Source organism: Malurus melanocephalus, unplaced genomic scaffold, assembly GCF_030028575.1.
Source record: "Malurus melanocephalus ecotype Western Australia unplaced genomic scaffold, MMel_1.1 scaffold_177, whole genome shotgun sequence".
NCBI lineage: Eukaryota > Metazoa > Chordata > Aves > Passeriformes > Maluridae > Malurus > Malurus melanocephalus.
In genome coordinates this window covers 1,299,388-1,312,930 of record NW_026623409.1, presented here as the reverse complement: position 1 = coordinate 1,312,930, position 13,543 = coordinate 1,299,388, and the positions used below count along the sequence as shown (strand labels likewise).

The window sequence follows — 13,543 nt, the reverse complement described above, 5'->3', positions numbered from 1 at the left end:
GAAAAACTTCCTCTAATGTCTGAAGAGTTCTCTTACTTGGAGAATAATTTAGAGTGGACAAATTTTCCCATTTCTGCAAGAGCAGCTCCTGTTGGCTATCAACTGAGCCACACCAGGAAGCRAATCCTCTCTGGGTCTAATCCTCCCCCCATGCAGATATTTATGTCCTTTTGCCCTTTCCACACAGACAGTACATCACTCTGCTCTATGCTTCCTATTGTTCTCTATTGCCCTATGTTTCCTTCTTAAGAYATAAAACTTAGCTCACCTCAGGATGCTAATAATTTGTATTGGCTACATTTCCACCTTTTCACGCCAAAAATATGGGGTGTTAGTGGGGTGRATGTGTGGTGTTAGTGTTGGCTTTATATGTAAATATATGTAAATATTAYTATTATATTTACAAAGAATTTGTTKATATGAAGATCTTATTGGAATACATCCAAGTCATGTTTTGCCGAAAATGCTGGAATTAGGTCCAACTTTTTTGTTCCTAAGCAAACAAATAACAAAGAAAATAAGAAGTTCAGACAACAGAGAATCTTGGTCCCTGATGAGGTTCATAACTAATAATCTTTACAGAACAAGCATGTTCTTGCTCAATGTCCTGGGAACATTAAATTGTGATTTCATGTGCATTCTCAAGTTCTGTACTTTCAATTTGCACATAAACAGTATCACAGAAGAATATTATTCCACTGGTAAAGTGCTGAGATATGCAGCATAGTTATTTATAGTAATAATGCTTAAGCAGAAAGAAGCCTTTCTTGTTGCTCATCTCCGGAATTGGCAATTAGGAGGAAAAAAGCACTGCTTTTACTTATATGTCAAACAAGTTCTTTCTCTGAGACTCAGAAGAAAYAGTAGTCATGTTCTCTGTTCAGACATTTTAAGAAATCTTTGGGGGAAAAACCTATTGAATACGCACCAAATGAGAATTTAAATTGATAAGTCATACACACCTATTCAAATGCAGTGAAAAATAGAATGTCAATTTTCATCTGAAAGCAGGAGAATTTGTAATATGACTTCCTCAGTCCATGTCAGATTAAAATTGCTGGTTTATAAAAGTGAAAATAAAGTTGGAAGAGGAAACCCCTKATGTATTTTGCAATAACTAACTAGTCCTTCCTTAGTAGGAAAGTCTTTCTGCATGGAGACCGTATTAAGTGCTAATATTCCAGCAGCKACTACAGGACATGCTCAGTGCTTTACAGAGGCAGTGATTTATGAAGAATAAATTGTCAAGGCATTGACCYTGAAACACTCCAACAAGATCCGAATTTCTCAAACCCAAGTTGAAAGAATACCCATACACTTCAGAAGAGATTAGATGAAGCTTTATACTTCTTCCTTCACCTCACTTCAAGACAGATGAATTAACTACAGCATCTAGGCAGAATTTCCTGATCATCGGTTATTTGTAYGTAGAACTCAGTTTTGTTATTTCAAATTATTTGATAACTTAATGACATGATTTAATTTCTGTGAACAAATTTCTCAGCTGACCTTCTGAGATTTCTGCTTCTAGTTGTCACTATTCTGGACAATGATMCAGAATCATGAATAAGAAAGTAGTTTCCTTTCAGGAATAAGTGTTCCTGAGAGAAAACTACTTTCTACTTCCCAACCATTCCACAGAAGATATAAGAAGGTTTTCTGTATGAATACTMATCATCATATATATTAGGCCAAATGTTTTGGGTACCATCTCACTACAGGAGTGCCTAGGGAATTGAAATTGATACAACAGGTTATATCAAGTCACTGAAAAAACAGGAGATTCCATATAAACATAGGAAAACACAAGGGTGACTGAGCATTGGCACAGATTGCCTGGGGGCATTGAGGAGTCTTCATTCTTGGAGATACATAGAAGCCATTTGYACATGGCTCTGGACGGCCTGCTTTAGCTGACCCTCCTTGAGTAGAGGGATTCAACAAGGTGACTTCCMGGGATTCCTTCTAATCTCTGCCATTCTGTGATTCTGTTCATTAGCATTATCTATTCCTGAGCTAAATTTTGTCACCCTCGAGTACTCAGTATCAGAGTCTGTAAACATCAAACTGCCTAATTTTTCCAAGATATACGTTCATACCATTACGTTACCTTAACTTTAGCAGAGGTCACATTAAAGAAGTTCTCCTCAAGCGCCTGCAAAAATTCTGCATTCAGGTAGGTGTCCACAGTGGTCTGTGCATCTAAGAACTTCTGGATGATCTCTTCATTATAGTCTTCAAAACCAGAGTCAAAGAGTAATTGTTTGGTCTGTGACAATACTTGAAACTTGAACCCAATGTTGACTGGAGCATTACAGCTGGTATTTGGCAGTGATTTCATCTGGAGTAGAAGACTGGGGAGGAATGCTTGCAATCTCTGTTTCAGAAGCATTGTGGGTGCTGGCTGAATACGCCTTGAAATATCAATTGCTATAGAAAGATCTATGTYGCATTCTGAAAAAATAAATAYAGGAAACAGAAACTATAAACGTACACTTTTTGRGATCTTGTTTTTTGTCAGAATCATGGGAGTGGAACAAAATTTGACATAGTAGATTTAAAAACAGAARTAAGAATTAGTGAGAAAGGTTTTCATAAACATAAAATACCATCAGCCCACAGGTTTCAGTGTGGCCATGTGAACTTGCAGATACTAAGAACTAAGTTACTGGGCATCTGTGCCTACCCAAACTGCAAAACATGTCACTGTTCTCCAGCTGTCCAGCATCATATTTCAAAAATGTCTCCRTGAGCTTTGCTGTCAACTGAGAATGTGCAACACAAATTCCAATTGCAAAAGGAACCTTGATGACTGACTGTGCTTTGCCAGTTTGTCATAGGATCAGGTGATACATACATATGTAGGAAAATAGGCAAAAAAAAAAAAAAAAAAAAAAAAAAAAAAAAAAACCCAAACATGGGAGGAAGAGACAGTATTGCTTACATGAAATGTCATAGCCATAGTGAAAAACAGATGCTGTAAGGTGATGGAGCTGAAGCTACTTCAGTTATGGAATTGCTTGCACCACTCCTTATAATAACAACCAATACTGTGACATGGTTAATCCTTCCACCTTCCCAATCATCTTGCCCTCATTAAACAGCAAAACCATGTGGTTTTTTAATTCTCTACCTTGATAATTCATTTCTCAATTTTATTCTGTGTTCCTAGATGCATTATTAATCCTTGTTGTACCTCTTCAGGGAAGTCAGATTTTAGCTGTGAATTGCATTTAGCGAAAATGCAATTCTAGCTGTGAAACAGCACTCTACATAATTTTATTCTCTTCTCRCTTGTTGGCACTGAAACACTTAGCAATCACAAGATTGCTTTCTGTGTTTGTTAGTTTGGGCTTGTTCCCATTATTCCACATAACTTCTCTGAGTTTTCCTTAGCTCATGAAAGCGATAGATGTGTTCAGTTCTCTAACCAAATGCTTCCAGAAATAATTTCATCTCAGAGGGACCGTCATTATGTTTCAAAGTTTTCACTTGCAGTACAAACTGCCCCCTAGAGGGTAGGATCTGCTGGAAAGCAGCATGAATGTAAAAGGTCACATTGAATGAGATTTTGTCTGAAAAAATCTGCCATTCAGACCTCAGASCAACATCAAAAATCTATGTCACTTGTCTTTATAGCTCATAACAAAGCAATTAGTTAAATAAATCTATACATGCATATGTGTCTACACGCACACATGAACACAAAACCTAATGGATATTTCTTCCAGGGTGTGTTCTTATACAGCACAGAGTATGTTTCCACAATAAGATTCTTCTAAGACCTGGGTCTTTTTAGTCATATAGTTTGGATGTGGTATGAAGGGTAAGCATGGACTCAGCTCTTAAAACCTTCTCTGTCAAGTCCTCAGTGTACCAGCAATAATGAAAAARCAGCAGTAACTAGTTCACTCTTTGTGCTACTGTGTTGTTGTTCATGAGAATGTGTAAAACAGCTACTGGTAGGTATCCTGTTGATAATCCTATTTRTTTGTAGGAGTAAACATCTCTGTGTTGCCAGATTTTTTCTCATCACCTGTTTTCCTACAAACATTCACGTTGTTAAGCTGCCCTATCTTACTGCTGCAAAGGGTTTTTTTTTTTCTCTTGTCAAAATTCTGTCCCTGAAATGCAACTTTTTTAATTGAAAAATCTGGCAGTTTAAGAGAAGGTGACCAGAGGAAAGGGAATTAATAGGCGTATTACTGGAAAGAAGGTCAGTGACAGTGAATAGATAAAAACAGATGACAGGACAAGATAAAACAGGCTTCACAATTGATCTCTKTTTTATGAGACAAATTTATGCAGAACTTAGCAATAAATATATGCATCACTGAGATGAAACCCAGTATGCTTTCCTTAACTTCTCTGTCTAAACAAGTGTGACTGTAAATATATGAAGTTTACTGCTCCCTCATTAAATCTCCCTGCTCTCTACCATGAAACACCAGGAGGTGCTACTGCGTCAGCCACAGTCACGCTGCTCCRTGGCACTGCACTCCCTCTCTGCTTGCAGAAGCCGGAGAATGCTTTTTCATCTGRGAATATGCTCAGCTCTTGATGGGAAAAGGAGTGGGTGGGAGTGCAAAGCTCACACTGAATCAGGCCCAGCTGTTCTCCTCTCTGAAACCACCTGAGCAGATATAATCCACAGAGTTGCTTCTGTCTCTTGGAAGAAAGGCTCAGCTCTTCATTTTAATTCCCATCACCCTGGCAAATATCAGCCAGTTTGCGGGTGTTCAAGATCACACTAACCTAGGATRCATGACTGGCTCAGCTGTTGTTACAAAAAGCCCTAGACAAGCACTGTGGTCATCCCGGTGTTCCTTTCTCTCAGTAAGTTTCTGGTCACAAAGGAAATGCAGCCTGGAGAACTGGGTTGGATCAGTTTTATGGCAAAACAAAAAGAGCAAAGAGCATATATCCAACACATGCAAAATATCACCTCTATGTGAACACAACACATGGGAAGACAACAAGGAGCTTTAAGGGACAGTCACAGTCCCTATAAAGATGAGCACAAAGAGAAGTGCTCCAGAACTGCCTCTTCTGCCATCCCCAATCAATGCCATGCACGTAGACCACAGTCAGAATAACAAGAGGAAGCTTTTTGGTTTGTCTTTGACTCAATTTTTCTTTTTTTCAGCTAAAAAAGCACATCTACAGTATCAGCTGGCATGAATATGAAATGTTAAAGAGCAACTCTGTATGTTGTGTACTTCAGTCTTCCCACATGACAAGATGATTAGCACCAAGTTAAAATAAACTCAGACACAAAACCACCATGTGACATTTTATAAAAGTTGCTATGTTAASCAAAGGCAATACTGAACCTTTATTTTCCTTGGGATTGGCAGGCTCTGAGGTTGTGTGGTATCCAAGCCAGTTGTTGCCATCCAAAAGATATAGTAAGAGATACCACTTTCTGTTTCTCATCTAGGAAAAAGTTTTGGGTAGCACCTCAGAATTCCTGTGGATTTGCTGTTCACATATTGCCAATACCTCCCACCCAAGGATGATTTACTCACACCGAGGATGGATTATCCAAGGATGGATTTACTCACACCCCCTCTTCGTAGTGCCTTTTTGAGTCTTCAGTTTTGTTGAAGACAGTGACTGCTGACAGTCCCACTGAAGCAGTATGGTCTGCTGGAGATRGCAAAGTTATGTTTCTATGAGGTTCTTTTTCAAATACTACTGARTTGTCTGTTTCCCTCTTTTTATCAGGATACCTGCTGGGGGTATCTGYTCTGATTCCTTTCAGACACTGAGGAGCTATGAATATGACAGATCAATGTGAAACACTCTCTTACCTCAGAAGATATTTACCATAGCAGAGTGTAGCAGAGTGTAGTGGCTCTTGACTGAAGTAAAGTACAAGTTGCAGGTTGCAAACTGAGTAACATGGGCAGTATTCTTTGGTAAAACACTTGCACTGCAGTCCAGCTAGCTCAGGTACTTTCATTAGAGACTGCACAAAGCCATGTGGATATTTTTCATTATACGCTCAAAAAAAGGTTTGTTCCTTACCCTGACGAGGGATATGTTTGGATTAACAGACCTGATTGACATTTTTTGATGGTTTTCAATGCATGAAGGTTTTCTGCTGTGAACTCTCCGTCATCAGGTATTAAAAACAGCTCTCAAAGGACTTTTTCTCATCCCTATGTCAACTTCAAAGACATGGATCGCACTGTTCCTCAAAGCCATTGCTGCATGCTCTATTCTGTCAGCAGAGTACTCACTGAAAAAGCTCTGGACAAACCTCTTTTTGGCTATCAGCACTTGCTACAAAGTGATTCTCTAGCATAAATGGGAGGCTGTGCCCTGTTCTGATGCCTCCTTCTTCGTAATGTTATTTCTGTATCTTCTATAAAGAATCATTCTTGTTATAAAAAGTGCTCAGCAAAAATTCAGTGTATGTCACATCATTGTGCTGAATCATACCAACACAGATTTTGTCTTGCTATTGATCATTGTGCATGTTCTTGAAGGTCTTTGGCCCTAAACTCCAGGATCCATCTACCAGGAAAATTATGTCAGTCATGGATGCTTTCTTGCAAACAAAGAAATRTGTTGTAACTTTCCTCTTTCCCTAAAGGCTGTGTAATCTAATAGAAAAGTAGTTTTGAACCCTAATTGCTTTTTAGTAACCAAGACCTGTTGGTTTTTTGCAAAGAAGCCCTTCCATCTATCCTGCTACATTTTTATCACCCACTAGTTCCTTCTTTTCCCCTGTTTATMATACAGAGGGTCAGAAGATACATTCTTCTGCAACTCCATTCATAGGAAAAGGAGAGATGCTGAAATCCACAGCACAATTTTTATTCAGTCTGCTCAGAACTTATTTGCAGAAAATGTATTTTAAACACTTCTGTATGTGAAACACAACCATAGGAATATGCTGGCCTGCTCTCAAGACAAAAAAAGGAAAAGCTAGTAATGCACTTTGAGCTTCATTCTGAATGCAGACATTACTAATCAATATTTATTTTCTGAAAAAAATTAGTTCACACCAACTTAAAGAGTACTAAGCACATTTCTTTGTAGTMAGTATTAAACCCACATGTTCCCACAAATTTCAAAAGCATATAATACTTGTAGAGCATGGATGAAACAGTTATTTTTCCCTCAAATTGACAGTCAGGCAGAAAATCCTGCAATTGTGCAGAACATGTCCCAAACAGATCTTCCAGAAAACCTGACTACCAAAACGGAACTGCTAGATACTGTGACTTCTCTTGCTTTTGACAGTCTTACAATTGTTGTTCTTGCAAATATGAAACTTCAGCATGCAGAACAAACCCATAATTTAATGAGTTGTTGGATTTAATTTTGCGTTTTTAGGAAAATGCTCCTATTGTAATTATAAATATAAGTTTCATAAAAACATACCACATTATCCCTAATTATAATTCTTGGTTAGAAAACAATTTCGYCAATTCTTCATCTCTCTCTGACATTGGGTATAAATGTAAAAAACGAATTTTGCTATCAACTTGAAGAGTCATTTCTTTAGTATATTACCAGTCTCCTCCTGTGCCTCTGTAGAGAAGATGAAAATATAGAGAAGAAGAAGTGGTTTCCAGGAATCCATTTTGAARTCCTTCCTAGGGAAAAGAAATCAAAACCAAAGATATAAGAAATACAGAAAATAATTCCAAAAAAAAGAAGGGTTTTGATTGTGGAGGAACCRGGTAAGTACATTTTATTAACAACATGGAAGCTTTCTAGCTGTATGCAACTTAAAGTAGCACTTTAAATTCGTTTTTTTTTTTCCCTCATAACATACGGGCTTTGAACACAGAGCTGAAAGAGTTTGACACTGATGTACAGCACATAACCAAAAGGAACTGTTCAACACTTTGCTCTCATTATCATGCTTTGTTCTGATTCACACAGCTATATTTACCACAATCTAAAATCCAATTAAAAGCAAGCTATTCACAGTGTAAGATTAATGGGARTTATGCCTTTAAAATTCCCTTCTAGCCTTGAAATTTCCCACCCACACATGGATTTAAAAGAAAAGTTTGATGGTGGTATCTAYATATGATACACATAGATAAGAACAAGCATTCATTTACAAATGAAATATGCCAGTGGGCCAGTAATAAAGACACATGTCATAGAAAAATGGAATAAAGTATAAAAATGTCCCTAAAATCAAAACTCAGTGCTGTGGAAAACAGGAATGAAAATCTCTCCYGTAGTACAAAATTAAGGCATGTTGAGCTTAAGCACACTAAACAAATGAGAATAAACCATTTTGAATAATTTTCTATTCTAGGGCAAAAGAACACTTGCTGCTTTTAACAACTCATTACACTGTTTATTTTGTATCTTASATCTGCAAAGACAACTTAGTAGAAAGGCTACAGCTGATCTAGTATTATAGCACACAGTTCAGTTCCAGGTTCTTAGTGTAACAATATATAATATTACCCTAGGTCTTGTAAATTTAAAAAAAGGCAATTAATAGAAATTATCTGATTGAATCTATATCCTAACCTCAGGCAAGAGCAAAACTTCATTTCCAAGTATCACCACACCGAGCTGCACTAAAGCTCTTGAAGAGTTCTCTGGAATCTTTGGGGGGAAAAAACACCACATTTCCTGTATTTCAAGACATTTATCAGATATAARCACTTTTCACTTTTATTAGAAACGCAATAACACAGAAACACCAGATGCAAGTGAGGTCTCTATGTAACCAGAGAGGTTCCAGGTATTGTGTAGTCSTCAACAAGAACAGAAAACATTGCTGGGGTTTGCACATTGAGGAAATCTTCTTGCCTCTACATATCACAATTTTCTTTAATAAGCATGACTAACGTAAGGGAAACTGTTCTGCAACCATCTTATATGCCATCTTCATAATTAAATTTKGTCTTGGATTTAATTAATTTTTCTGTATATATTCCTGAGAGTTAATGAATCTCTTAAGAGTTCCCCTTGATCACTTTGACAGAGATTTAATCCTGTTATCTATTTTCACTACTATGCCTCATTATATGAGCCTCTTTTTTAGATGTTAATAAGCTAGAACTTTATACTGAGAGACAATTAAATATTTTAATGGTACCACCAAAAAATAATAATGATTACTAATTTTCATTACTGTTACACAGTTCCTGCTTTGATAGCACAGTTATTAAGCCAGAGCAGCATTAACATCTTGAACTCTCTTGTTTTAATAAATTGCACAGAGACCTATAGACCCAGCTAGACATGTACATATTCAAGGGCAGATAAGTAAATTGCTGCCAGTATTTCCAAAGCCTCTAATTAGTGTTTTGCTCTAGAAACTTCCATGACTATGACTATGTGAAAAACTCAAGAGCACTAATAGCAGCAAACTTCCAAGGTATATGTAACTGCCCACAGTCAAACGAACAAAATATAGTTGGTGTTTTAGCAAGGGGCWAGACTTCACTCAATTATGTAAATATTCAGATTTCATACCAAAATTAAGCTCTTACTGTTACAATGTACAAAATAATCTGTGACTGYTTAGCTATGCAACTATTTCCATGCCTCCTAACAACAGTGGTCTCTGACTTCTTTAGTTTCTTTCAGCYCTATGACTTCAGAATGTTCCCTAAGAATGTTCCCTGTTCATCGGGTCAGTCATTACCCCAYACCTGAAAAATCTCTCCCACTCCTCCTAAACAGTGAGTGAAGATGGGAACCTATTTACCACTTGCTTGGGTTTCCCCTTAATTAGTCCCCACTGACATCGGGCAGCTTCTCTAAGTACACAGGAACACTGCAATGTAGAAACATGTGCAGACTAATTTTCCTACTTGTATTATTTATTTTACCTTATTTTATATACAAAATTCCAATCATACACTCAAGCTGCAGCGATGGAGGTACTTTATGCCTTCTATATGCCTTCTTCATTATTTACTAATTCAAAATGACAAATAATTTAATGGAAAATTCACATCATACAGTTCATKAATACTATGGATCAAAACCTAAATAAACTCACTCAGAAGCATGCWGTGCTACAGAGCATTACACTAGCARTATCATAATTCTAAAATTTATTGGAATGGAAAATAGCATATATAAGATCCTAGCATAAGGTACTTATGTATGTATATCTGTAGTTGTTTATATATATATACACACACACATACATATATATATATATATATATATATAAACATAACCTATGCAAGATGTTAAGGCAACAATTCCCAAAAATCTAAGACACCTTTCCACTATTCTATTTCAGGAGACAACAGTTTGAAAATTATTAAAAGTCCTTAGAAAAGAGTATGAAGTAATACTTATTTCAAAGCTCATTTTACTGCCAGCATATTTCTTTTTGTTCCCAGAGATCCACCAGTATGCAAACCTTGAAGAAAAAGATCAATGTTACTCCTGAATCCTTTAAATGTTTCACAAAGGTTACTTGCCACTGTATTTTGTTTTTCTTTTTCAACTAACTAATGTCCCAATCTTATCTTCAGTTGTTTCAATGTTTTAGGCAGGTACAAAAGTCATTCTTTAGGTTTTTGCTGCCAGAGCAAAATGCACCATGGAACTATAATATGCTTTGTAAGCACACTGTCAAAAGCATGGAGATCTTGAAGCAGCATCTCTTTTTCATCTATGATTTACAACCATCTTGTGAACAGGATCTCCCTGCACACCTGATTTGATGACATTTTCCCTCTCATGTTCGTATACACTACCAGAAAGAACACAGTCTTTCCTGTGAGAACTTAAAATCCCATCTCTAGTGGATCCCATTCCAGTGCAAATAAATGTGATCATGTAATTTTCTCCTTTCTACTGAAGTACTCCAGTTAGATTACTTCATCTTCTACATACTCATTTMATTCCTTCTGCAGTATTTGAAATAAGATCAAGTCCTGGAATACAGCAGACAGAAAGATTCAGCTCACATGCCYCAGTTAGTTATTCCTTTCCTCCACCATCCCCTTTTCTCTCATTAAAGAAAATTTAAAGCCCACTTTTCAACTGTGGAATTTCCTGGTTTTGCCAAACAGTAAAACAGAAGAACTCCATCCCACCCTCTCCTCATACATCCWCATATTGAACTTCAAACACTGAGAAATCACAGTGCCAGAAGAAAGATAAATCTTACTGTAAAAATAATGCRAAATACTTCCTAGATGTCAGCTCTTTACACAAAGGAAAAAATATTTTTGTTAGCTATCTGCTCTCTACAGGCACATATTTTCTTTTACAAGTAGATTATCTTTTTGTTAGCACTGAAATGCCTCAAGAAGAAAGTTGCAGCTTTATTCAATGCAGGTTCCTAGAGGAAAAGAAGTTTCCTAATGATTCCAGGTATAATCACAGTGTCAGGCATTCATTCAAGTAAGGAGACCCTGGGTGACTTACCTGACTTTGCAAGTCAGAGTGATCAACATGAGGTTCAATATGTTTWAAGGGTTGGTTTTGTTTAGACGGGCAAGCAGACACAGCTGGAAAGGACGTGGCCACCAGGATAGGAGCACTCCCACAGACAGACGTAAGTACATGCAAGCACACAAGAAGCCCATGAGGAGTCTACATTCAGACTTACAAGGAAAAACTGACTGACACTAAAAATGAGTTTCATTTTTGTTAAAATCAGTGCCTGCCTGTCTGTGAGTAAATGGGATGGATGTTTACTTGCTGACTTCATTTTAAAGAATTAAGAGACATAATGATTTTCCATTTCAGTATTGGTGCACCTTTTATGAGTCTATTACCTACTTTTCCATTTCTCAGTAAAGCTTAGCAATTAGCACTTTTTGATCTTGTAAGTAAATATTCATTATCATTAGTACTTCTATCTTCCTGATGGCTTAAACAGCACAAAGTGCAATAAGTACACATTAATAAAATTTTATAAATGGACCCTGGTATCCTGGTAGCCTCAGACAGTCCTTAACCTACCATGAAATTAAAAATAAAATTATAGTTTCTTCTTCAGTCCAGAAGGTCCCTCAAACACAAAGTTTCTGTCAGAGAGCCTAGCTATTTATGACATCTCCACATTAAAGAAAACATCCCCCTTTTAGCCTCTCCTGAAGTCAAATGTGTTGAATGCATGTGTTGAAAATATATATTCCCTCAGGATCAGGATAATTCCCTCAGAAGTTCTTAGCATTCTTTAAAAAACTTTCTCTATTTTACACACCTTCCCTCAGCTCAGCATGACCAGCCTGCAACTCCCATAATGCATGGTAGCAAAACAAGCAGAGCTGTCCTTGTTGTCTGCCAGGTGTCAGAAGTAACAATTCTGTTTGACTCAGACAACAAATTTTCTGACACTGCTCTGTTGCCAGCCCCAACTTCCAATACTTCAGTTTAGGGAAACCTTCAGTGAAAAGTCTAGGGTTTTCCCTCAGAAAGCTGTTTTTTAACACAGAATAAAATTTAAAAAAAAAACAAAACAAAAAAAAACCAAAACAAACAAACAAACAAACAAAAAAAAAACCCCAGCTATTGTTGAAAAGTTATTAGTTGAAAAGCTGTTAGTTGAAAAGTAAATCTAACCATAATACTTACAACATCTACCTAGGGCCACAGCTAGCTATTCTGAGAACCTGACAAGCCTTCACTTCCTCACTTTGCACACTCTGTAAATAGCTGTTTACTAATCACACTCTAATTTAAATAGCTACAGTCAGATGAAGTTGACTAAAGCTTGCCTCTAAATATATGAATTCAACAAGATTATCCCATGTTGTGATTAAAATATGAACATTACTATGCACATTACTATGGCTTTAAACATCAGTCCTGGTTTAGTTTTCTGAAGAAAGATATCAAGCTGAAGGTTATATTTCACATTGCATTCCTAACGGGGGAAAGAATTTTAAAACCAAACCCTGTAAATGGACCTGTGAAACTGAAGAGTCTCTTAACCTTGTTAAATGAGTTCTTATCTAGCAATGATTCATTTTGACCCAGAACTAGTTCACTTTCAAACTCCTAAACACTCTGTTCTTTGGCCTTAATAAAAGAAAGGCAGAAGGGGTCCTCATGAAAATTTGGGACGGTAATCAACAATCTGTATATAYGTATTTCACAGCAAAGTGATTTTGCCTCCTACTAAGGGATTTCTTAAAAGATACTAAAGGAAGTCAAAAGAAGTCCTTCATATAGAGGAGTAGTTTCAGAAAGTCTCAGCATCTGTTACTTTTCCTTTCTCTCTTTTCCTATCAGTCCTGGCTTTAGACCGACTTTGCATAATGCATGTAGCATCATGTCAGTATCAAAGAAATATCATGGCAGTGCCACAGATCAAGTTTGTTTACATACAGAAAAGAGTATAAAAGTGATCAACCAAAAGCATTAAAGYAGGAAACCAAAACCATTTGACAGACCTTGTAAAATGGGCCAGCTAAACCTGGAGGATGATACAAGTAATCTGTCATATCCTTGCCAGTCCCTTCGATGGGAAAGTAGACAAATGGGAACAGCATAAAGGCYAAACCTTACCCATATGTGCTTCACTGACTCATTTAGTAAAGGATATTAAGTGAAYGAAACACAAACATTTCATTCA

The 13,543-nt window shown here is 36.9% G+C and overlaps 1 protein-coding gene across 1 annotated transcript in view; it reads right to left on the bottom strand.

The window, feature by feature from the left end:
* Nucleotides 1-3,146, bottom strand: part of COL6A6 (collagen type VI alpha 6 chain) — a 35,464-nt gene extending 32,318 nt beyond the window's left edge. The window contains exons 1-2 of the mRNA XM_057372727.1: nt 3,134-3,146; nt 2,111-2,454 (exon numbers count right to left, since the gene is read on the bottom strand). Coding sequence (XP_057228710.1) covers nt 2,111-2,454; nt 3,134-3,146 — 357 coding nt within the window. The remainder of the gene's footprint in view (nt 1-2,110; nt 2,455-3,133) is intronic.
* Between the last annotated feature and the right edge of the window lie 10,397 nt (nt 3,147-13,543).